This window comes from Adelges cooleyi, unplaced genomic scaffold, assembly GCF_023614345.1.
Source record: "Adelges cooleyi isolate 19-005CV unplaced genomic scaffold, UGA_ACOO_1.1 ACOO_flye_CR_arks_rails_tigmint_CR_PRNA_446, whole genome shotgun sequence".
In the NCBI taxonomy this organism is placed as follows: domain Eukaryota; kingdom Metazoa; phylum Arthropoda; class Insecta; order Hemiptera; family Adelgidae; genus Adelges; species Adelges cooleyi.
The window spans coordinates 1,397,468-1,423,794 of record NW_026096129.1 but is presented as its reverse complement, the minus strand read 5'-3'; the positions used below and the strand labels follow the sequence as shown (position 1 = coordinate 1,423,794).

At 29.8% G+C, this 26,327-nt stretch overlaps 1 protein-coding gene across 1 annotated transcript; it reads left to right on the top strand.

Annotated features, from left to right (window-relative positions):
• Positions 1-21,820: 21,820 nt before the first annotated feature.
• LOC126842143 (uncharacterized) lies at positions 21,821-25,781 on the top strand. The gene is made up of 9 exons (XM_050579033.1): positions 21,821-21,880; positions 22,056-22,218; positions 23,268-23,347; positions 23,895-24,075; positions 24,147-24,220; positions 24,636-24,795; positions 24,883-24,950; positions 25,345-25,531; positions 25,628-25,781. Exons 1-9 carry the CDS (start codon positions 21,821-21,823, stop codon positions 25,717-25,719), a joined length of 1,065 nt encoding a protein of 354 aa, XP_050434990.1. The 3' UTR covers positions 25,720-25,781.
• The last annotated feature ends 546 nt before the right edge of the window (positions 25,782-26,327 follow it).

The following is a 26,327-nucleotide window of genomic DNA, read 5'->3' as shown; positions in this document are numbered from 1 at the left end:
AATACATCTCGCTCATAACACAAGCATCTGAGGCGGCTTAGGCAGCGCGTGGCGTTGGCGCGCGTTTTTCAGTCACACGTTATCGTATCAAATAATAACGGTGACGGCGTGTGTTGTTTTTTTTGCCGAGTTTGTACTTTCTTTAAATTAAATTAAACGTAAAATTATTATTATTATTATTAATTACACTGTTGTTCATTGTCATACGTGGTTTTTTATTCAATAGTGTTTCTCGGTGTGTCAAACGTTATCATATATATAGTAATAAAAATTAAAAACGGCGAACGGCGTTTTGTTTTTTTTGGTGAATTTTTGTCTTTGTAGTTTGTTATATTATATATATACAATTATATATTAAACGTATAATAGTTATTATTAATTACATATTTGTCCGTAATTCGCTCACGGTTTTCGTTCAAGAGAAATCGACGTGTTTCCCGGTGTGCAAACATTACCTATTAATATGCGTCGTTGGATATCGGTACGTTTTTTAGATTTAGAATATATATAATAATATATAGTATAGTAGTATATTACATTTTGCTTAAACCAAATTATCAAATTAATTAGATGTACAAAATTCTTATCTTTTTCAAACCGCTGTGCGTGGTGATAACGATACATTTCATATTTTTTGTGGAAAAATTTGTTGACATATTTATCTACTATTTATTTTCAATTAAATAACTTACTGACTTATTTTATAAATATGTAAATTATTTGTTTTAGGCCAATACTATAGTGAAATCATAACCGACGCGTGTCCGTTTAGAAGATTGATTGCTACTTCTATCTACTCTGTCTTTAATTAATACAATAAGTAGTTATTATTGTTACCATCGGTTACAGACTGTTATCCTATGCCGTCACCGATTAATTTGCCTGCGGCCATCAGAGAACTTACACCGCAGAAGTTGATTTTTTGTTATTTATGAAGTATTTAAATTGACAGTTTTTTTAATTAATTTTTAACAGTGTCTTAACCGACTTCTCTTAACGCTTTAGTTTCTAAACGTGCACACACATACGATACTGATGTACAAATAATTAAAACATTAATTATTTCACATTTTTTTGTTAAAGCTGTACAATTATGATCACTACATAGAATACAAATTATTTTAGTTTTTTTATATATTTTTTTTTAATGATATATTATTTCACGTTAAATTGGCATTATTTGAATACATTTTAATTATTTCATTTAGTAGGATGATTTACCTATATAAATATGTATGATCACTATCGAGTACTATCACTAACCGTTTAGGGTTTTTAAAATTGTTTTTTGACTTAATTTGTGGTTTTAATATTTTAACTTTGGAAAATTCAGACATCGTAGGTAAGCTATGTGGAAATCAACAATTCAAGCTAAAAAATCTAATAATTGTCATTAAAGTTGAAAATATAGTTTGTATTCTTTGAAATTGACAAACATATAACTTTACTTTTTTAAATCATGTATCTGATTTCACTTTCCAGATAATTTTTTTTTAGGAAGTATTATTGTAAATTATTTAGTAGAAAAACATGTATATACCTATCTAAAAATAACATAATACATGGATTAATTTAAAAAAAGTTTACTGTTGTTAAAATAATAATAAATATATAAAATGAAAAATATTTTTTTAAATAATAATAATAGTATATTCGATGCACTGAATAAAAATTGTTCGGATCTAAAAACAATCGATTTTTAGTTTTTTACACCTGGGGCTACTTTTGTGTGCTTAAATTTATATACATTATTGACATAAAATATCTATGTGTTCATTCCGCTCTAATAAGAAAGAACTATATTATATGATCTAATTTATTTTAATCACATTATACATAACAACATACATAGCATTATACATAGCAACATCTTATGCTATTGTAATCATTCCAGTTTTTACTCCCTGGCTTTATAATACTTATTCAACCAACGAATAAATGCATTTTTACACAGTCTTATAATAAAAAATTATAGGTATGTTTTTTAAAAGCATCAGCAGAAGTCCCTATATCATCTTTTTAAATTCTTAAAACAGTTGTCTTTAGATTATTTTAGCGTTCAACATTTTGTGTTCTTAGACCGTTTTTATGAGTAGTAATCAAAAATCAAAAAAAATTGTCTGAACATTTATTTTTACTAACTATTTAATGTTAATTTTTTATATTATATTTATGTATATATATATATTTTTTGAGCTGCTGTTGATATAGCTTGAACTAAATTAGATACTTATTAATATTGATATTTTGGTTTTTTGGTGGTGTGATTTCAGACATAGGGCATTATTAAAACATAAAAATAAAATATTAATTTCAAATCATTTTATTGCATTTTAACATTTTGAAGCATGGTGGTATAAGTAATATACCACTTTTTCAAAAAATAGCCTACTCTCGCACAGTGGTATATATTTATTACCACCTTCATAATCATGTTCAGAGAAAATCGGAGATAAAAATGCTGTGCTTCAAAGGGTTAAAATTTATATTGAAAATCGACATTTAATTTACTATTTTATTATTTATAGAAGTATAATATAAGTATTCGCTCCACCCTAAAATAGTATTGTAAATCTATAGATTTTGCTATATTTTTTTAAATTGATACTACATAATGAAAAATAAAATTATTTAAAAATTTTTGATTATTATCATTTAGTAGGATGAATTGTTGGTTAGCCATCTAAAAATATATCAACATATGGATTTATACCTTTCATGGTTTACTTAAAAAAGTATTAATGTATATATCAATTTATCTATTTTGTATAAAATATGTCTGGATAAGTATCAAATAATTTAGGTATTTTATGCACTGAATATTATTATTATTATTATTATTTTGTACTCTGACCGTTTTTATAATCACCGCCGGACACTCGAATAATCAAAAATATTTGCTACAAATTATTTCAGACATTTCATTCATGTTTTGTACTCTTGAGTTCCCAAGTAACCGTCACACGAACATATCATTCTTCCACACTTTTAAACTTCTAATAACCAACAAACGTCAGACCTTAAGTATCAAAGTACCTTTAGCATTAAAGGTCCAGATCCAAAAACTAAAAGATTTGCATCGAGACATTTCATTTAACCTCTCTTTGGACATTTTTATAAGCTCTGCCAAATAGCCGATCAATAATAATGTATATATCACTCTTCACTTCTTTCCCTTTTAAGTTTTAATATAAACTAGACATTTCATTTTTGTGATTTACTCTTGAATTCTTAAACACTTATGAACTTCTGTTAAACCACCAGACCTTTAATATACATATTTAATGCATTATGCTGTTGGTTACATTCTAAACGTACAGTACGTCATTACCGAATAATGGCATAGACGGTGATTTCTGAACAAATAAGGATTTTAATTCAACCAATATCTAGACCTATAACGTATACGTTTGAAAAAGTTGTGTTGCACATAGGAACACCATATCAGACACATAGCCGACTGACCTCTAAACATTTCTATCTATTTTTAACCATAGCTATTACCAAGCCCGTGAAGTAAACAACACCTCAAACAATTCAAATTAAAAAAAAAATAATTGTACTTTAAGCAAGTAGCACACTCGCTTTAGTAGTAGGACATTTCTGATCTAACAGATAGCTAGACTTGCACTACAGTTAACCGGTACCTAGCTTGCAAAACACTTTTTCGAAACTAAGTATGAACTATGATTACTGGATAAAGGTACGATGAATTATAACGGTATACTGTAAAACGTAGTGAGCTGACTCGACACCGTGGCCGGCGTAGCCGGGCACTCCCTCGGAACCGCTGTGTACAGACATATAACATACTACGTTTAAACAAATTTTGTTTCACAAAGGCAAACCTTAACAGACATTTAGCTGACTGTCCTCTAGACATTTTTATCTGTTTTCAACTCATAAAGTTAAGCGGGATGACACCGGCCTATATTGATGACGTGGTCTATAATATAACAACTTTTACCAAAGACAATTTCCATTATACACTTTTTCCCAATGGCCAGCTTCTTATCAAGTCTCTTTAACTTTTTAAAATTTTAATTTAAACTTAATTTTAAACCTGTTACCTCCTCATAGACTGTAGCCTACAAACCTAGGATATTTTTAGTTGGCGGAGCGAAGCGACGGCGCCGAGCGAGCGAATGCTAAAACACTCGGAGACCTGCCGTCCTTATCAGTTTTCAACACGAATTCCGCCCGCTGATAAGGAACTGGACATTGGAAGTTCATAAAAATTGGTAAAAGTGGTAACAACCCAAGTAAGCAACACCGGACACATGATATTTATTAACCGTCTAACTTCTAAACTATTCTTTTCAATTTAAAATTTAAAAAAATTACAGATACATAGCTAGACTTACTCTACACTTAATCAGTACTTAGCTTGCAAAATATTTGTCCATAACTAGGTATGAATTCTGATTACTAGATACAGCCTATAGGTACCATGAATTATAACGTCATTCCTTTAAGGCGTATTGCGATGGCTCGACACCGTGGCCGGCGCAGCCGGGCACCCCCCTCGGAATCTGTGACCTCCCCGAAAATACTTTGCAGCCAGGTGACGTGAGCGTGCCCGGCGTAGCCGGGTACAGTACCGGGAATCTGTGACCTACCCGCCCGACTCGGGGGCCTGGGGGTGGAGCCCCCAACTAGAGTGAAGCTCTAGTATAAGTAATAATTTTGTTTATTGAGAGTTCTAATTGAATTAGTCATTTCAACACAAGTCATGAAATTTTACACCAACCACAAAAAACTTCATTACTTCAGAAATTTAACTTAATTCCCACTTACACCTATTTACTAATTTATTTTTAGGATTCCTGATATTCATAAGCCATAGTTTAAAATAGTCTAACTTTGACTATAATTCATTAAATTAAGATTAAACATACTTGACTTGCGTGGTTTTGCAGGGAATAGATGATTATAGCAAAATTGAAATACATCATTATTTTTAGGTGGAGTAAAACAGTGATTAGGTATGGCCATTAAAAGTATGGGTTGTTTTCTACTAGCTGTAACTAATTAAAATTTGTACAATTTTAATTGTTGTTACCCATTACAGAAAATAAGCGTAGATTATTCATTTTGATAAATTAACTATGATTTCTTTTACTACACTTATACCGTAATAAGTGTAAACCTGCTTCAATTGATGTGATTCGGAGGTAAAACTTCTGGGTTTCTTTAATAAAGCATTTGCCTACACTCATGTTTAATTTGTATATGTTTAAACTCAGGCTTAAGTCATTTTGATAAATTAACTATAAGCTCTTATACTAATTTTTGAAAATGTGATTTGTGTTCTAGATCTAACGTAGTGGGAAACCAGCTGAGAATCAGAATTAAAATGGACGATTATTGCCGTGAAATTGTGCCCAGGTTCCAGGGCTCGTGGCGGCCGCAAACCCTCGATGCCAACTTTTTTCATATGAACACATTTTTGTAGATTCCAATAAGCTTTCGATTGATATACTCAAAAAGAGGGTACCTCTTCCGGAACATTGTTCAAAATCGACTTAATTGTCGCTGCGGTCGGCAGGCTATTTTATTGCCGACAGGATTCGGGGGCTCCTGGTGGCTGCAAAACCCCCGGTGCCGGTTTTTTAAGTTAAAAAACATACTAAAATAGTGTTTTGACGATAATTTGTTTATAATTTAATTAATATGATTTTGTATAATATTTATCGTCGGTGTATTGGGGTATATGGACTGCCCCTTAGAATAATAGACTATTGGTAACACAACGTACACTGACACCATGACACTAAAAAGTTATTTAATATTTTATGATTTAAATATTTTATTTTTCATTTACTTATATGTTTATCACGGTTTTCACTTAGAAATCATTATTTTTTTGGCTCAAGTGAATACGGATCTGTTTTACCCAAATAAATATTTTTATAAATATATTTTATCGGTCATATAAAAACAAACTAATATTGTGAAACTGATTTAAAATAAAATAATAACAATTGAATCAGTAAAAAAAAAATATGTAATTATTCAGTATTTAAAATTATTCAAATATACATGTATCTAAACATACTTATTTAAAAAGTGATTAACAATAATAAAATGTAAAAAAATGAGTCTGTTTGCAACATTTTATGAGCCCTCGGCTTTTCGGACCCGTTTTTGTCCATTAACGGCAGTAGCCGTTATTTTCTGATATTATTTTTAAGACTTGTAGAATGACAGGACTTCTTAATCTTAATTATCTTAAAATTATTAATAATAATTTTGTTTTAAGTTACAATAATAATTGTTTGACCAAAACATTGTCTTTTTTTTTCACTAATATTTAAATTTCATTATTCACTTGAAATTATAATTCACTTATTCAGCATTAATTATTTTGCTTAAGTGAATTGCGTTTTAATAATGTCATGAACATATTTATCGATTTTATCAAATTACATATTTAGATATGGCTTCAATATGATAATTTAAGTACTGTAAAAATATGTGTTTTATTCTTTATAAATAGCTAGAAAAAATTATCAAGTTACATACAATTTATTCACAATAAAAAAATATAATTTTTTAATTTGCTTATTAGAAATATTGGATTAGTATTTTTAATTGACAAAACGGCTCGTTTTTTTCACTTTGTATATTTTAATGATAAAATTATGCTCTTTTTAGGTGTACAACTAAAAATGTCGTGACATATCGTCGGTGAAACATACTTTAAAAAGTGTTTGTTTTTATACTAAGCACAATTTTTTATTGTTTTGAGCTTGAACTTTTTTTAAACCACACAATTCGTTATTTCTATTTTCTTAAACTCTGATAAAAGAATTAATTAGTTTCTAGATTAAAACTAACGTTTTTTGTGCATAATTTTGTAAAAATGGTTTATTTTTACAAGATTGATGCATTATTAATCATTATTTCACATTTTTTTTACTTGTGTTATTTAAAAACAATTACTTAAAATAATTTTGTGAAAATATTTGAATTTTAAAATATATATTCTGGTTTTGTAATGTAAGTATTCTCTAGTCATAATGACAAGAACTCTTTGGCAGTTTGTGTTTTGAAGTATTTTTTTAAAATTAACAGAGTTACTTATTGGATCTTTAATAATATTTTTAAAAAAAACTAGCTGATAGAAGGCAAGGAGTTTTTATTTTTACTAAAATTACTTATATGCCACGAAGACTGATTTATTTTATGCGCCTAACCATATTTTAAAAAAAAAACCATCCCATGTAAACTGAACACTAAATATTTTTATGTGATATACTAACAAACTTCAATCTCAAAAAAATATTCAATATATCCAAGAAACGATTTTTCATTGTTATTCGTTATATATTATATTAATAAATTCCAAATATTACGTTGTAGCTGGTGACAGGGTGAGTGGTAATAAAATAAATAACCACCGAATAACCTAAATGGAATTCTAATGTGGAGTGACTAAAATCAAATAGTATAGGATATATTATATTATATACAGTCAGAAAGCGAGAGTTGCGGAAAAAAAAACCTGACTGACCAACCACATTGGAAGTGGATTGGCTTAAATACGATTTATATTATAACAGTTCAGGATACGAAAATTAATCCCACATATTTTAAATTGAAAAGCATGTTGTTTTCAAAGTATTTTTCGGAGCGTTACTGTGTTCTAAATTCTAAATTTGTAAAATTGTTTATGCGCTTGTGTGTTGATTTAGAGAACTGTTTTTTGTAGGCTATTACTGGTATTTTGTTATTCACTTCGATACGAAGCCGAGCAAAATGAAATGCTTAAAAAAATGAAGAATAGTTGTGTGTAATTTACACACAGTACTCAAGGTCTTTTGTATACTGGCATTTGTAGTATGAAAAATCTAGGTACATAAACCCTATTGTTACGTGTTTTTATTATTTAAAATTTTATTTCACATCAATACAAATTGTAGGTGTAAATAGAACGCAATATAATATATTACCAACGGAGATTCAATGTATAAATCAAAAACCAGAAAAAGAAATGATTTTTTATTATATAAAATGAAACTTAACACATTATCGTTTTAAGTTTTGTTCGACTTTTTGCATAATGGTGTATGACTAACAGGCAACTGTTTGAACAAGTATAGAAAAGTTTTTGTTCAAATACATCAAATTGTGTTTTTCCTTTTTTCCTTATGCGATAAAAGTCATCGATTTTATCGAATGCGACTAGTTTTTATCGAATGCGACTAATAATTGCTATTCTTGAACTAAATTCGATAAGGTTTTTTAACTTGTCGAATGCGATTAAATTTATAGAATAAACCACAGTGGTAACAGCACAAAATCCGTATTATAACCTCAAACAATGATAAAAATTATTTAAATAGTATAATTTTCTTTATCACTGATTTTGTTATCAATCATAAATTACTTTGATTTATCTTATTTAAAAAACCTAAAAATTCCTAGTCTTTGTTACCTTTTATTAGATTTAGTCTATATGTTTATCTATTTGTAAGATTTAAATTTTAAACATAAGTATTATGTCTAAAAAATCACGGCCAACACAATTGCAAATGAGATCTTTGGTTGAACTATTAACCAAAGATCCGCAATTGTGTGCCGGTAAATTTAGCCAAATATTTACGCATAAAGTTGCAAAAGAGAGATGGGAAAATATTGCAGTTCAATTAAATGCAATGCCAGGAGCAGCTATTAATTAAAAACTGATTATATTTTTTGCAACATAAATTTTTAGGAATTAACTTTTTACATTAAAAAATACTGAAAAATATAATATTAGAATTTGCTTGTAAGAAATGTACCATGGGTCTAGCAAAACCACTAACAGATGAAGAAAGGGGTAAAATTATGGATTTGAAGGAAATTGGGCTCACCAACTGGAAAATTGCACGACTTAATAGAATATCAAAAATTATTGACAATTTCATTAAACTTGGTTGAAATAATTTTAATACCAAAAAATCTACTGGATGACCTTCAGCGTTGTCAGATCATGAGAAAAGAGTAATTTTAAGAGCTCCGTCAATTTCCGTTTTAAAATATGAAATATGCTACCAAATACAAAAATCTCTTAACTTTTCAAAAATCAATTTTTCAACACATATCCAAGTCGAATTTACCTTTCAACAGGACACTGCCTCGGTTCACACTGCTCGAATTATTGAATCAGGGATGGAAACTTATTATGTTCTTTATTTAGAGTGGTCGGCACGTTCACCCAAATTAATTATTATTGAAAATGTTTGGAAATTTCTATCTACGAATGTTTATTAAGGTTCAAGGCAGTTTTCAACAGCAAAATAATTTAAAAAAGCAATTCAAGAATCTTGGGCTAGTGTTCTTCAAAAATCATTAAACAAATGTTATAAAACTATACCCAACTATACCCAAAATTTTGCATTCATAAATAATAATGAAGGTTCAACTAACTAAGAACTTATAAACTATATATCAAATTGAAACTCAAATAGGTAAATTATTGGAATTATTATAATAACTGCCTTTAACTTTTTTGTTACAAAAAAAAAAATATATTTTTTTTTAGTAGCTCATAAATTTCAGATAAATAAAATTTATTGAATTATAATTTGTTGTATGTAATTGAAATATTATATTTATCAAAAAAAAAGTAATTATTAGATATGGGGTTATTTGTACTAATAACCTAATAAAAAAAATATATAAATTCTCTGTCTTTATCGTTTTGTTACGCAGTGTAATATTAAATAATTTTTATATATTTGCATTATGGACAAAAATAAAATATATCATAACAAAAACAATAATTTTCTCTTACATAACAATCAATAATTATTAAGTTTACATCATTTTTCGACAGCCATTTTTTTTTATTTGGTACACACTATATTTATCCAAAAGTAGTTATCGACCAGTATAATTTATTAATTATTGAGGGTTTGAAATTAATTAACATAGAAGTCAAAAAACAGATAAGGGTTTTTGTGTGGGCTATTACTCATATTTTGTTATTTACTTCGATACGAAGTCGAGCAAAATAAAACGCTAATAACAATGATGAATAGTTTTGTGTAATTTACACACTGTACTTCAAGGTATTTTATAAGCTTACGTATTTCATAGTATGAAAAATTTGAGTACATAGACCGTTGTTAAGTATTTTTGTTACTCATATTTTATTTTTCACATCGATACGAATTTAAGGTAAATAAGACGCAAAAAAAAAATATAATACTTACCGTCGGTTGCTTATACACTTTGTCGTATGTTATAATATACTAGCACATTTCGTACAACGAAAATTCGGAGTACCAAATAAGACTTATTACACAATCGACTGTAAACCCAAATTTAGGCCTCCGATTAAAGAGAAAAAAAGCCAGTATAGTAGGGTTGGGGTATAGTGGAGAGCTAAACTTGGGTGATAACCGCCCAAAAGTGCAAAACGGCCGGTCGTACCTTTAAGTGAATTAACAAACTCTCAAGTAGCAAGGTACAATATTATTTATTTAAAAATGCTTGACGCCGATTAAGAATTAAGTTATTGATAAAAATATTAAAATGAATAGTCGCGTCACTCCCTCTCCTCTAGTTATTATAATATTATAATTACATTGTGCGCCCAGACCAGGGTGCTGTCCGACATATTAGACCTCATAGGTTTGGTTTGGAAGTAACGATAACCATGAACAATATTATTATTACTAATAATATGTCGGGCAAGTGCCATCGTTACATCATGTAATTACTATATTTGTCAATTATTATGTTCTATTGTACTTTGACTAAAACTAAAGACTAGAGATAAAAACAAACGTATATTTGAAATCAGTTATTTTTGTTATACACTGAGAAGAAAATTTAAAAGACCAAAAAAAAATACTTTGGCCAACATGGCCAAAACGTCTAAAGACAATAGAAATAAATGTTTAAAAAGTCAACGATATTCAACAATTAGTCAACAATACTTATGTCAAAGGTATGTAATCCTAGAAAAGCGACAAATATTCGTACAAAATAATTGAAAAAAAAAATAATCAAAATGTTTAAAAAATAAATTAAATAAAAAGTATTCATTTAAAAGAGCGGTTTACGTTTTAGGCTTCGCAATATACCTATTTGAATTTTTTTCCAAATAAGTTTTCTAACATACAAAATGGCGATAGCGCAGTAAATTAAAAATGCGGTAAAAGTGTTCATGTACTCTTTTTGATTTAGCAAGAAAAATATGTTGCAATAAAAACAAAAAAATGAAAAAAATTGTCACTAGTAACTAGTGATGGGAATCCGAAAATCCGGATTTTTCAAAAAAACGCTTTTTAAGTCATTTGAAAATCATATAATTGTTAAACACTATTACAATATAAAGATGTGTACCTAAGTAAAATTTGTTGATAAAAATTTTTAAAAAAAACTCTTAACTTTGTCTATAAAATGCTTTTCGATTTCGGATTTCAACAAATCCGAAATTCAAAAGCAGTTTATCTCTTTGGTGTATTGTTTTATTTTCACATATTTATCAAAAAAATGTTACTTAGATATAGAGCTTTATATTGTAAAATTATTTAACACTTATATGATTTTTAAGTAGCTTAAATAGCGTTTTTTTGTGAAAATCCGGATTTTCCTATTCCCATCACTACTAGTAACATAATATTGCGTTTTAGTCGTTTCGAATATTGATACACGTAGGTATATAAAACAGAACTCGTATCTCATTAAAAAATTATTTTACGAAAAAAACTAATTTCAGATTTGAAATCAGGAAAAAATATCTAGTTGAATTGATATGTAACATGTTTTTTTGGTATCTGGTCACACTTGCGTCCACCGAGTGGCCACTGAGCGGCCGGCATGTGACCAAAACCAACATATGACATGTGACATATCATTTTTGGGTTAGAATTTAATTCTTAATTCAGTGTTGTCCTAAGAATTATTTTATAGTAAATGATGTGTCACATGCCATATAATTGTTTTAGTCACATGTCGGTCACTCAGTGGCCACTCGGTGACCACCCTGTAGACGTACGTGTGGCCGATACTCAAAAATCATGTTACATATCAGTTGAACAAGATTTTTTCTCCCAATTTCAAATCTGATATTATTTTTTTCGTAAGATGATTTTTTAATACCATTTATTTTACCCACAGAGCATCCTGAATGTCTCATTTGAAGCTCGGTAGGACATTACATTACACCTGTATATACTTATATTATCTCTAATAATGACGTCAGCACTGTGACACATAAAGTGACGAACAAGTTTTCAAGATTACTCAGAGCCATAAGACATATCCATGTCAAAAAAAAGAAAGTCTTAATTTTTTTTAAATGTTTTATAATTGTAGTACTTATGCTGTATACATGTATTAGACAGTGCACTAACGAAATACAAGATCAAAATAATTAGCTAATCAAACAAAACTACATTAATCGTATGTGACATGCACAAATTTAATAACAGTTAAAAATATAATCCAACGCTTAAAATAAACGTTTAATAGCTATGGCTTGAACTTCGTCCGCAGTATAGTGTACGCGGGCTGAAAATACAAAATATTAAACGCTTTTAAACAAACGAATTAACTTAACAGTAAATAGGATGACAATATTAATGTGTTAATATTTTCTTTTTAAGTTATTAACAAGGTAAAATTAAATTATACATTGTCAGTATAAAGTTAATAAAATGTTTGAAAAAAAGCTGAACATGTATCTTACATGTTTCTATATTTTATGTTTTGTACACCAACAAAAAAAGGTCACCTGTTTTAAAAAATTTTTCTAGTCCACGACTTATGTTTTTTAGTTAAAAAAAAATTAAATAATTAACAGTTTTAAAAATTATACACTGTACACTAACATTGTATTCTAATGTTAATTACCTGATAACGCCAATTTATGCTCATCAACAGTAGGGAAGTGTTTGGTAATTTTACATTCTGACTTTATATGTTCAATTATACCGTATAATTCTTCATAATGATAATCGTGACCATCAACATACGATCTGTAATAAATGCGTTCCATCCATTCCTATTGTTTTCAGAACAAGAACGACAAATTCAAATTAATATTAAATTTTAGAGATAAAACTGATAGTTCAATTGCAAAACTACCAGGCATATACGCCTTGCTAATTGTTTCATCGTTATACCATCAGTTTTATAGTAGTAACTATTAAAGCATTTTTTTTCATATTAGAAAAAATAGTTTTTAGATTCGATGCGAAGGGGGGGGAGGTGTAAAAAATTAGTCACTGAATCAATTACAATGAAAATCACATAGTTTTCACCGGTGAGGAGAACAAACAGCCTCACAAGTCTTTTATCAGCAATACAGTATAATAGTTTTTTATTTACCGTACAATCGTTTACCGTCCAACCATTTTCAAAACGTTCGTTGCCTACAAAATCGGCGATGACTTTTCTAATTTCATTACATGTATACGTATGGAGCATACCATCTTCAAATGCTAAAATTCCAAAATATTATAACTATTTTTTTTTTCAATAACCTTAAAAGAAATTGAAAATGACAGTTTGTAGCCCTGGTAAATGATTTTCATTTCAAATAATTGTAATTTAAGAATAATGATGTAATATTAAATTCTACATTAAGACATTGGTAAGACTTAAACATAAAAAAAAAAAAATGATCATGTACTTTATATTTTGGTAATTTATTTTCACCATCAAAAAAACTCTCCCGTTATTTCAATTTTTTATCTGGTTTGTGATGAATACTTTTTTAGTATATAAAAAAATCAAATAATTTACAGTTTTACAAATGATACGTTTGCATATTTAAAAAATGTCTCTTCAATCGTTTTTGAACATTTTATTATTAAATATTACCTTTTGAATCAAACAGCAACGTATCCTTACAAGGGAATTCTACGGATAAGTTTAATTGAGCGACTACTTTTTTTAATACATCTTCTAATCCTTCATAGCCTGTGCCATCTTGGCCAACATTATCCTTGACTATTTTTCTTATCTTTTCCTATTGTTTTCAAAATAAGAATGTATATTAATATAATTTACCTGTAAAACTTAGCCTTCATTAGCGAAATAAAAACGGCAAACTGACAGTCATATTATGTGGATTATTATTATTAGGAATAATTGTTAGTAAGTGAACAGTAAAAAAAAATACTCTTCGATGCGAAAATGGGGGCGGTAAAATCTTAGCGTTTTCTATTAATCGTAAATGTTTATTGTCCAATATACTTACACGTTGTTTCTGAGTAGGCGGTTTACCCTGACATTCCAACAAATACAATGCCAAGCCGAAAAACAGTATCATAGTTTTCGAATACATTTTTATTTTTCAAATAATAGGTAACCTACTAGAGTACTTGTTTTAAGAAAAAATGCTTGAAGATTGAAAACAGTTCCAGGTTTTGCAATACAAAAGAGACAACGTATAGTGTATACTAATGACTAACTGTTAAACACGTAGTCGTTTTCTGTAGGTATTCTGTACACGGGATTTATGCAATATATTATATTTTGTTTTTGCGAATAGTCGAATGATAGAGCATTTGAAAACAACATATTATGACATCTGTGAGTACAAATCCTAGAACTGTCTATCTGATTCGACCGTATTGTCGGCTTACGATTCATTACTAGTACAACCTTCGATTTTCCAACTTCTTAGAAAAAGCTTTCACACAAACACACACATAAAAAACAAAATTCGAGCGAAATGATGTTATAAGTTGAAAATGGTTTAAAAACAGTGGACATAAAAAAATACGGGTTGTTATTTTGTAAAAAAAAGAAACCCAAATTAGCAACACTCAAAGATTTTAAATCATATTACAAAACATTAGATTCCACAAAAATATACCTAAATACAAGCGAAACACCTAAATCTAATAGATATTACATATTATACTATTTAACCTTTTTATGATGACATAAAATTACAACACATCTCATATAAGTGGGGATCTGTGAAATAATTTCTTAACGAATGGTTGCGGTGGATGATTTCTATAGAAAAGTATTGTCAGTGTGTGTGTTTAATTTATTAAAGCGATGTTTGTAATACAGTAATAATAATAATAAAACGAAATAGCAGAATAGAAACTGATGGATGTAATATCGATCTGTGCTGGTGTGTTCTAGACTATCCTAAATTCTTTTAAACTTATTATTACTCTAATATTATAGTAATAAGTGATTTCCACGTACCTTGTTTTAGCGACGATCTGGGAGTAGTAGTTCTTCGTAGAATAAGTTAATTTATTTCTTAGATTCTTCTAGAAAATACACTTATGTTTGAACACTTATGGCTGTAGTATATAAGGCTATACTACAGCCATAGTGATACTAACCCACGCTAAAATAATAATCAACCAGTACCTTCTAATACGGTTGTAAGTCATAATTAAGCTATGTTTGATTATTCTTAGGGATGGATTAGTATATAGCCATATATGTAAATATTGAGCCTTAAGGATAAGGGACTATATCCAAATAATTTGATCGCTTAAAAGTTGTCCCGGTCGCTATATTTAGATGTGAACTGTTAACCGAATGTAATTAGTAAGTAGTAAGGTATAAGATAAAAATAAAAATTATTTTTTACCGGAAACTGCCCTTATCCTTTCAATTATTCCTGATTAAATTTCCTTGATTGTTTGGCTTGTCATAATATTACTCTGTTGATCGCTTCTATTTCTTTGGCTTGCCTCTTCTTTATTCTTCTTATGTAATTTTTCTCGTACTATGATTTTCCCTTCGATAACATCTTTATCTCTTTCTTCTTTCGTTTGATCTTATTAATATTTTTATGTCTTTGTTTTTGTCTTTGGTGGTAGAAATAATGAGTTTAATTACTTTGTTTTTATATTTTAAGCCTTAATGATTTGTATATCGCTTCTGCCATTCCACAAAACTATTATTGGTTGTTGGTTATTGTTAGCAAAAAGGTCAGTTATAAAATTAGTGGTTAAGTAAAGAAATTTCGTTGTTAGTGAGCTGTTCTGTAGTTTTAGTGAAATCGGTCTAATTAAATGTTTTTTTTTGTACTTTGTAAATATGTGAGTTATGTTATTAACGACAAATTTTCTATAATTGATTTCTGGTAGTTTTTTAAAGTTGTCTACAATTACTGCAGCATTTATTGTGTCGTTTACATATGTGAGAGGATCTTTTTATTTTATCTTGAACAGTCTGTGAGATATTGAAAAATTCCTTACTTGGTTGCGTTATCGGCCCTGGATAATTGATGTCTTCTATGGAGTGCTGCATCGCAAGCTAGGCAAATTGTGCCCATTTGCAATTGCTGTTGATGCTTCGGTCGTATGAAGAGCATTGCTAATTCAACTATTACTGGGGTCTAGTTGTCGGCTAATTGACGAGCTATTTCCAACACCCACCGTCAGCTATTATGATTATTTGATTGCATAGGAGTTGTTGATTTTTTTCCATGATATTAGATCTATGGACAGTGGCTCGGTGTTGTCATAGTTCTTGCTATCATAGCAAATTATCATGTTGTTTGGTAGGCGAACAACTATTAAGATCCAATGACAGTTGTGTACCACTGTTGGAAGAAATATATATGTGAAAATGTGGTCTTTAATCCATCGTGAGAAATTCCTTCCACGCACCTCAACCTCAATGCATGTGTCCCGATGTAGTTTAATAATCAGCTTCATGTAATCTTCCACTGTATGGTAAGAGTACCACGAACGTGGTCATTCTAAAAAAATGTCGATTAGCGTTTAAGGGTTAGTATTTTATTTAGGGAATTTTTTCACTTATTATTTTTGTCAATCGTTTTTACCTCAATATATTATTAGTAAAAACGAACTGTGATCTGTAAAGTTGGTTTTTTATGTATAATTTACATTTAATTATATTTTTTTATTCGATTTTATAATGAGTAGTTCGTCAGAAGAAGATATTATGATTGCTCTAGCTTGCCATGTAGAAACTTATTCAACTAGGTTGTGGGTTCGTGATATAAATAAAAAAAGAAGTGAATTTGTCGAATTTCATCATCTATTTACAGATTTATTAAAAGATGAACAGAAATTATTTAAATATTTTAGAATGTCGAGCAATAAATATTTTGAACTGTTAAAATAAATACCATGGATACAGCGAGACACTCGATTTCGGAAAGCTATTTCTTCACCTACAGAACGTTTAGCAGTGACCCTGAAGTAAGTTATTTAAAAAAAAAAAAAATTATTGTTTAAAAATAAATTACATACTAGTTTTATATTTTTACATTAAAGAAAAAAAAACATTTAAAATTATATAGTAATAATTACATTTTAAAATTTTTAAATAATAATAATAAAAATTATTTTCAATTATTATAAATGATAAAAATTTGGGTTTGATTCCGTTTCGTTTGTTTGTTGTAATTGATGTTGCATGGTCGATTGCTGTAAGTTTTTTAACTCGTACTCCGTCACCAAACCTGAGATTCTTGATTTAATTTCAATTTCTAAATGTGGTTGGAATGTTCTCACCGTTTCCTCCGTAACTTTAAAAAACTTATTCAAGTGATCTTTTTTTTTAGAAGTCTTTTTATGATCAAAATAGTTTTGTAAAACTTTTGCTATAGCTAATGGCTGTTTTTTTTTGCTTAAATGAAGAGGACGATGTTGGCGATGGCACGGGTGATAAATCAGAATTTTTTTCGATTTTACTAGACTGTTCTTGTACACTTATGTCTATCATGCTATTTTTATAATTCAATTCTTATATCAATTCTTGTATCCAATTCTCCATCAAATTCGCCATCATTAGTTGGATTTGATTTTTGGTCTCTTTCACTGATGTATGGTACGAGAAAGGTCATAGTGTCCTCATATCTCCATGGCTTATAATTCACAGATTTTTTTCTAAAATTGTCTCCAAGACAGGTCCATTTTCCCTTACATTCGTTTGCTGTCAAATAATATTAGAATATATATATATATATATATATATATATATGCTTTTAGCTACAGACTAGGAGAGACTACTGTACGAGAAATTGTTTATGATACGTGTGAAAAAATATGGACGACGCTCCAGCCTTTGGTTATGCCTGCACCAACAGTAGAGCAATGGAAAAATATTGAAAAATATTTTTTTGAGAAATGGAATTATCCAAATTTATTTAGGGGCCTTGGATGGAAAACACGTTATGTTTGAAAAGCCTCCAATTTCAGGTTCACTTAATTATAAAATCAAAAATCAATGCAGTACCGTACTACTTGCTTTGGTAGATGCAGACTACAGGTTTATTACTGTTGATGTTGGAGCTTATGGGCGCAATAGTGACGGTGGTATATTTAGGTCATCACAACTAGGTAGAAATCTTTTCTTAAGAAATTTAACATTTCACCAGATCATTTGGAAAAAAATGTATTAGCTACAAGTGTGTTACACAACTTTTTAAGAAATTATTTTTGTTCTTGGCAACCTGATGAACTTAATCAAGAAGTAATACCAACGGGTAATGAAGATATGCCTGGTGTAGAAGGTAATTCTCGAGGGGATGCTTTTGATATCAGAGAAAAATGTAAAGAGTTTTTTATATCACCACAAGGAAGTGTATACCATGGCAACGCGAACGTATTTACTAAGGCAGACATTTTGCTCCTTGATTTAAATATGAAATATTAATGTGTAATATTTAAATATACATTTTGCTCGTTCATTTGAGTTATAATTAAAACTAATGTAGTTTTTTTTTTTAAATCAAACTTTTAAAATTGATATAATATGACGTTTGTTATTTTAAATACAAATTAGAATAAATACAATACATTTTTTACATACCAGGACATTTTCATATTCCCGAAATTTCTTCCCAAGCATTTTCTTTTTGAACGCTATCATGGTTAAATTTATTGGTAGGATCATATAAAAGCGAATATTTACGTGTTTTTCCATTAAAACTTCATCATTAAAAGACATTATGCACTACGTAATAATAATATAAGTTAAATAATTAATAATAGTATAAGTATTTTTGAATAAGCAATTGTGTGAAATACGACAAAATTTAACAATACTATTTTTTGTGGTACGAATACATGTCACAACCATAATGTGATATCAAACGATATTACATACACCACCTGTGTATACCTGACAAAGGTTAATGGCCGGCTTGAGGGAGGGATGGGGTGATTTCCTATTTGTATGTTAAATCGTTTTCTTTTAAATGCGGTCATATGCCAAACGACTATTATGGGCATTGCTCTAAAACTCAATAATTGGGTGGTGAACTCCTGTTGTGGTTAGGTGATCTGCTACAGTGTTGGACTGTAACAACCCTGTAGCCCTGTACGTATGTATTGCAGGCTGTTTGAGTCTTGTCACAATCGTGGTGATAGGTTTTTAGATATTTAATAGAATAACTTCAGAGTAAATCACAAACATTTAATTTAATATACTTATAAAACAGGTACAACGATAACCAGTTAATAGCATAAGTTCAGTATGCTTCAAAAATATGATGATTAAGACAATTATAAGCCGCTTAAGACTTCAAAAGAAGATGATAGGTAGAAACTTCAAGTGTAGTGTATGGTGGTCCCAGCACATCTGCCCTGCTATGCCTGAAACTCTCCCTTATATGTTGGTCCGCTCGCTGAATGGCCGTGGGAATCCTCGCAATTATCGAAAGTCCGCGCGTGGATGACCTCGCTCGTCCATGACATCCGCTTATGTCAACGGTGGAGGAAGGGTAGAGGCATGAGAGTGCAGCCTTCGCATGGTCGAAATTGGCTAGCTTCGATGTGAGGTTCACACGGTAGTTGCCAAAACGTTAAGTTCCTTTTAGTGGTTGGCCTCGTTGTTGAGGTCAACTGTGAACAGAATTACAAGTTGTCTGCTTTCGCAAGCTGCTGTAATGACCTTTTGGGTCTGATGTGAAATCGGCACGTGTGGTACATTCATATTTAGCAATATTTAACAATGAGAAGTTATATAATACAATATATAGATATATGTAGTATATGTTAGTCCTAATAAGTTGTACAATGTAATATATATATATATATATAAATATATATGTATCTATTAGCCCTGATAAGGGTGGGTCCTTAACAGGACAAAATCGTTATCATAAAGTTCAACTACGAATAAAGGTAAAAAAAATTAAAACCTAAAACTGGTACTTAAGTACTCTAAACTTAATAGGATCACTCTAAATAGATGTCCAATGCTAGATAAATACAAGTTATTGTATAATATTTCTTAGCAATGATGTTTAAAACCGTGTGTTTTTAATTTTACCACTGATTTGAACCCACTGTCACCGGAATGCGAAGCGTTTGTTTAAAAGTTATTTTATCACATTCAGTTATAATAATTCCTGTAGATTTGTGACCTACCCGTTCCCACGTATTGGCTTTTTTATATTCTAGGTTTTTTTTCGGTCTTCAATCTCTCGATTTGTTGGCCGCAGCTCTCCAAGCTTCTCTGTTAAAACTCAGCTCCTTTAGATCTCGATAACTACCTATTTCCATGTTCTTCATAATCTGTGAAATGTATTCCATTCTTGGTCTTCCTCTTCCAGTTTTAACGTCTACATAGCCTTTTACATTTCATGGCAATTCATGCTGCGGATACTAGGAAATATATTATGTGGTGGTTTCCCGTTTCCTTTCACATCGCAGTACCGTAGTCGTCAAAAGACTGTCATTCCCGCCTACGGCTTTCTGGTATGAAAATATACCGACCATCTAGGTCTCTACTTGCATTATGTACTAAGAAAGCTGCTGCCCTTCCTCAGTCCCTTTTTGTCGCCTTCTACGACTAGCAGGGAATACTCTGGGTCTATTCTATCACCGGTCCCAGACACATTATATTTTTTTCATAGTAGCTTATTGCTTAGCTTTAAAGGTGGGTATATAAGTTTTACGGTAAAATATTCGGTTGTTTTCTGATCTTAATTATTTTTTTTTGATACAAAACACAGTTAAAAAATGGTTTTTGAGAACTTGCTATTAAAATAGGGTCACAGCAGATGTTATTTTAGTAGATTTTATTTCCTGACTTAAAGCAAATAGCCTACATCTGAAGCCTAATATGTATCATGGTAATATCGAATATAATATCCAGGAACAAGTTATTGCATAATTTTTTTTAGCACTGATGTTTGAAACGGTGTGTTATTAATTTTATCACTGGTTTGAACCTACTATCACCAGAATGCGAAGCGTTTGTTTAAAAGTTATTTTATCAGATTGAGTTATAAGAATTCCTGTAGATTTGTGACCTACCCGTTCCCACTATGCCCCGACCCCACTGTATTGGCTTTTTATATTCTAGGTATGAATCATAAAAACACATTTTATTTTTTTCATAGTACTTTATTCCTTAGCTCAAAAGGTGGGTATATAAGTTTTACAGTAAAATCTTCAGTTGTTTTCTGGTCGTTATTATTATTTTTTTCTTTTTAGATATATAACAGTTAAAAAAATTGTTTTTTTTTTAAAGAACTTGCTATTGTAATAGGGTCATAGTAGATGTTATTTTAATGTATTTTTTTTCTGTCTTAAGTTTTGTACTGCACGTATAGGAGCGAAATAAAGAAACATCAATTTCAAAACATTTTACAACAAATCTTTAACAAACAAGTGTATTTTTCTAGCAAATGGCCTAAACCTAAAGCTTATAGTTTAGAATATGTACATGTTGTAACATGTGTTTTTGCAAACATTGTTTTTTTGCGCTTGTGTCAACGCAATACCAAAGACGCGAACAAAAACACTTTTCTACTGTTTATCCGTCGTTCGTCTTTGGTGCCAACAGTACAGCTATACTATTACAAGTATTCGATTAATGTTTGATTATTATTTTTAAAAAAATAACCTAAACTATGCATAATTTCAAGATCGCCCTTACTGTCTGCGTGGTGTGTTTTATAACGTCGGCATGGGTAAGAGTGTATGATACTATATATTTATTATTCGTATCGGATGTAATAAACTGATATATGACATAAATGTTGTTATATACTAACACAATATGTGTGTAAATCTGCCACGTCATCGGAAATAGGTTCACTCAGTAAGTTTACCAATACAATTGATAGTCGTCATACTTTATTTCAGAGCGTCGGACTGAACAGTGATCAATTAAATCGGTTGAACAACCTGTTTGAAAATCACAAAACGTCTACCGGCGGAGTTAGCGAGAAGCAAATCGCTGGCGTCGTAAAGGAAACCTTTGGAATAGAATGGGAACAAATTCTAGATGATTTTAGTTACGTGTCAGGTATGATAAAAAATTATAATATTTCCTATTGTTTGGACAATTATTAAAGTCGACCGTTATAGGCTTTGCACTTAGTTAATTAATGTTTGTTGACCTTAATGGCTAATACCAGCCGATTCTTTTAGCATGCTACATTAGTTTACTCTTAATAAAATTGTAATTTTCTAGTATTTTCTTTCTTTTGAAATCCATTTGTATACATGCTTTAGCACGATATTAGAAAATATTCAAACTTTTATCTTTTTTAGTCTTTGGCGAAGCTGTATAATATAGTGGGAAAACCATAGTAGACAAGACATTTTTACTTCCGGCCAAGTAAACTAAAAATTCGTTTTTTTTTTTATTACTGGTTTAATATGTAGGCAGAATTTATACATACTATCACTATAATTGAGGGAAACCCTGAAGGGAAGCCAAGGAGAGGAAAACCTAGGCAGCCATTTATAAAACAAATTATGTTGGATATAGGAAAAGGTTTAAAAGTCGCTTTGCATGAAGTTGAATAGAGAAATATTTCATCAGTCAACCAATTATGGTTTTTACTTAGTCCCTATTTTAAGGCTTATGTTGAAACTATTCTTTTTTTTCTTCTTATCTACAATTTGCACAGATGAGGTAACGAAGTGTTTTTATTGGGATAACTGTAGGTTTTTTTTCATATGAGTAGATATGACACTGCGAGTACTTAATCAGTATCACAGAATATAGAATATTATGTAAATTACAATTTAAGGTGCCTTAATTATCTGCATAACAAAGCGATAAGGTTCAAAACGTATTTAACTTGTTTGCCTCTATGCGAAAACGAGAAGATTTTATTTTATTTTATATTATTATCTTTATGAGTGTCAATATTTGTTTAATAATATTTTTGAGTACTTAAGAAACGCATGAGTATAATATGTGAATGTAAAATGTAGTACTTAAATACAATTATTGCAAACCATAAGCATACCAAACAATAATGTTTTAGGCAAAAAGATATCGATACAACTGATTTATTAAAAGCGAATGACTTAATTATTAACAACTAATCAATTTGTATACAGATGAACCCGATTCTACAAATTTGTATTTCTTATTGACAACCTTGGCGCAACAAGAGAATAAAAAATCCGACGACATTGAGGTATTCGAAGTCTTAAATCAACAAGTTTAAATTCTTAATAAAATATAAACCAAGTATTGGCAATTATCGAGAATGCGATTTTTTTTTAATTATTCTTTTTCATACTTTTACTAGAGAGTTATAAATTAGCTGAAATTTTATATATTTTCTAACAATATAACTTTATCTCTATCTATAGTATCTTAGGTATCTTTAACGAAACCTGTAAACTAAATAACACTAAAGTTAAAAATGCAAAAGTCAAAAAGCGGTTGAGTGATATTGAACATTATTATCTTTAAAAGTAGTTGCTCAAAATTGGGTTTCGACCAGTCGAAATTTGCAGCAAATTATTTGATATTTAAAAAATTATTAACTTACACCGTTATTATAAAAGTTCATATGACTCTACTCATAAGGGATAGTGTTTATTGAATTTGATTATAGAAAATGTGATAAAAATATTAGGTAAACTGTAAATTATAAAAGAATAATTTTAAAAATTATTTTGAAAGATAATGGCTGGAGCCATTGTTGTTATAAGCAATTATGCATAAATTGTTTTCAGGTTAAATGGCTTACGCCTTTTGAAGTAGACTTTTTCCTGAAGGAGTTCGATACATGCGTTGAATCTCATGATCAACCGGAATATCTTACTCTTGAACAGCTCTCGGAAACATTCAAATATTGGAAAACAATACATTTTGCATTGGACCAAAAATTTAAAAAACTTAAAACCGGAAACGGCGGTAATGCACACAAGCCTAGAAGGCGGTTCACTTGATGTAGACAATTTTTTGTATTTTTTATTTGATTTCAGACAACTCTAAACAAGACAACCATATAGTTAACGCAGCTGAATTCTTATTAATCATGTTGGAAATGAAACCAGATGTAAGTGCAATAATCGAGATAAAATTTAAAAAAGTGGGGAAAATAAAATCTGTAGTCGAAAGGGAGGTGGAGTCCTAAACTTTAAATTTAAACAACAAACGTAGTTGTCCTAAACTGGTCGTTGAACAGTTATAATTTTCTTGAAAAATATTCAATTGAACAAAAGTTTGTTTGCCTGTCAAATTTTTGTGGGATAACCTGTTCAGATAAACTGCTGATATCATAACAATTTGTACTGTCGAATACCATGCAAGACATTATTAATTGTCCATATTTCAGCTTTAATACTTTTTTCTTTTTAATTGTTAAAATTTTACTCTTAGTCTATGAATGTGGAGTTTTGGGGATTTATTGTTTGAATTATTGATCTTTGGAAGAGGGATGCTTGTTTTAATACTTTTATCATACATTGTAGGGCCGTGGTCTGACTCTAGCACAGATAGGTAAGTTTGCTGATTTATACGAAACACACAAGAGAGCAGCTGTTGGCATTAATCCTTTTGCAAGTAGAAAAGTGTTCGAAGAGCTTGGCATAACCATAAACAGCGAATTACAGTTGTTATTTGAATCCGCCCGTAAGAATTTTTTTTGTATTGTGTTATTAGATAAATGACAAGTAATTTGAGAAATAAAAACTATTAATTTTATTAAAATTCGCACAGAACCCGCTGGAATATTGTTGATTGAATTAATCCTCGCTGCGGCAGAACTCAACAAGGATGTCGGTGAGGTAAATGTAATATCGTTCATTTCCTTTATTTTATATACAGAGTGATCATTTTATCGTGAACCTCTCAATATCTCATTGGTTTTAATTAATAATTACATTTTTTTTTTCATACTGTTTTTATATAAAATCTCAATTTTCCACAAATTTGTATATCCCTACACTTCTCTCCCCTCTCAAACTAATAATTCTTACACCAAATTTATAAAACTTAAATGCGTTACTGTTAAAGTTTCAAAAGTTGATGTATAAATAATTAGACCTTATGAAGTATTGAGTGGTTCACGATAAAACGATCACTCTTTATTTCAAATTTCTCCGCTGTTATGTTCGTTATAGTATTATCTCGCATACTAATTAATAATTATTATACATTTCTACATTAACAATTATTTAGGAATCACCGGTATTAAGTCTATGCGAGGTCGTAACTGCCATACGAGAATTCGTTGGTCTCGACCTTTCCAACGACGGTGTACTGATGCCTAAGGAGTATGCCAACTACGTGGAAAAGGCAAAACAAATTTTGATACGGTCGACAAACCCTACTGAAAATGCTCGACGTTATTTAATGAAATTCGATGGTGAAGTTAATTTTAATAGCGTTAAAATGTTTCAATTAATGACGTTGATGTTGGTCGTCTCTTGTTAAAAAAAAATAATTAATTTTCCTTTTTTAGGTATTAATAACAGAAACGTAGCGGATTACATGCAAGTTGTATTTTTCATTGTAGAACATACCAAACACTGTCCCTATGACGCTAAACATTAGCTCCGTTGAAGATAGAACTTACAAGCTTTAATAACATTAATCGGGCATGTTTAACGAGCATAATGATAGTAATAATAATATTTTAAACATTTCTATGTATTTATTAATAATTTAAATACTACGTTCCTCGGTGTCTATGTTTATCTTATTTCTATTAATTAATAATTACAAAAAATAAAAATTCAGTACCTAAATTTTTTTGTTTTTATTTAATTGAAAACCTATTACATTTTATTACGCTACATTTTTACTGAATTTGGATCACACACAATTCGAAATCTTAATGTGATATCATCACAATCAAACGCTTAGATCTGAAAATAGTATGAATCCAGCAGATCATAAACCAGCAAAGTCCTAACCAATCACAATCAAAACCAGTACAGTGTTAACCAAGCACAGTATAAACCTACTCCAAGAGAAGTGGTGGAATGATATTTTGGTGTGAGAATATTTATTAACAGTGGCATGCCAACAAATGTTAAAGACCTTAAACTACAATAGCCGTTCATCGATGTCAGAGATCTGCGTGGCTAAAGAAAAATGTAGCTTAAATATTTATTTATTTTTTGTTAATTCATATTTTGTATCTTCTTGGAGAGCTCTTT

What these genes read in the sequence shown, in the direction of transcription:
- LOC126842143 (XM_050579033.1), top strand. Translation starts at nt 21,821, where the DNA reads ATGCATAATTTCAAGATCGCCCTTACTGTCTGCGTGGTGTGTTTTATA. An exon ending in AAAAATCCGACGACATTGAG is followed by an intron (nt 23,348 to 23,894) that starts GTATTCGAAGTC and finishes AATTGTTTTCAG; the next exon opens with GTTAAATGGCTTACGCCTTT. An exon ending in GTTGTTATTTGAATCCGCCC is followed by an intron (nt 24,796 to 24,882) that starts GTAAGAATTTTT and finishes AAATTCGCACAG; the next exon opens with AACCCGCTGGAATATTGTTG.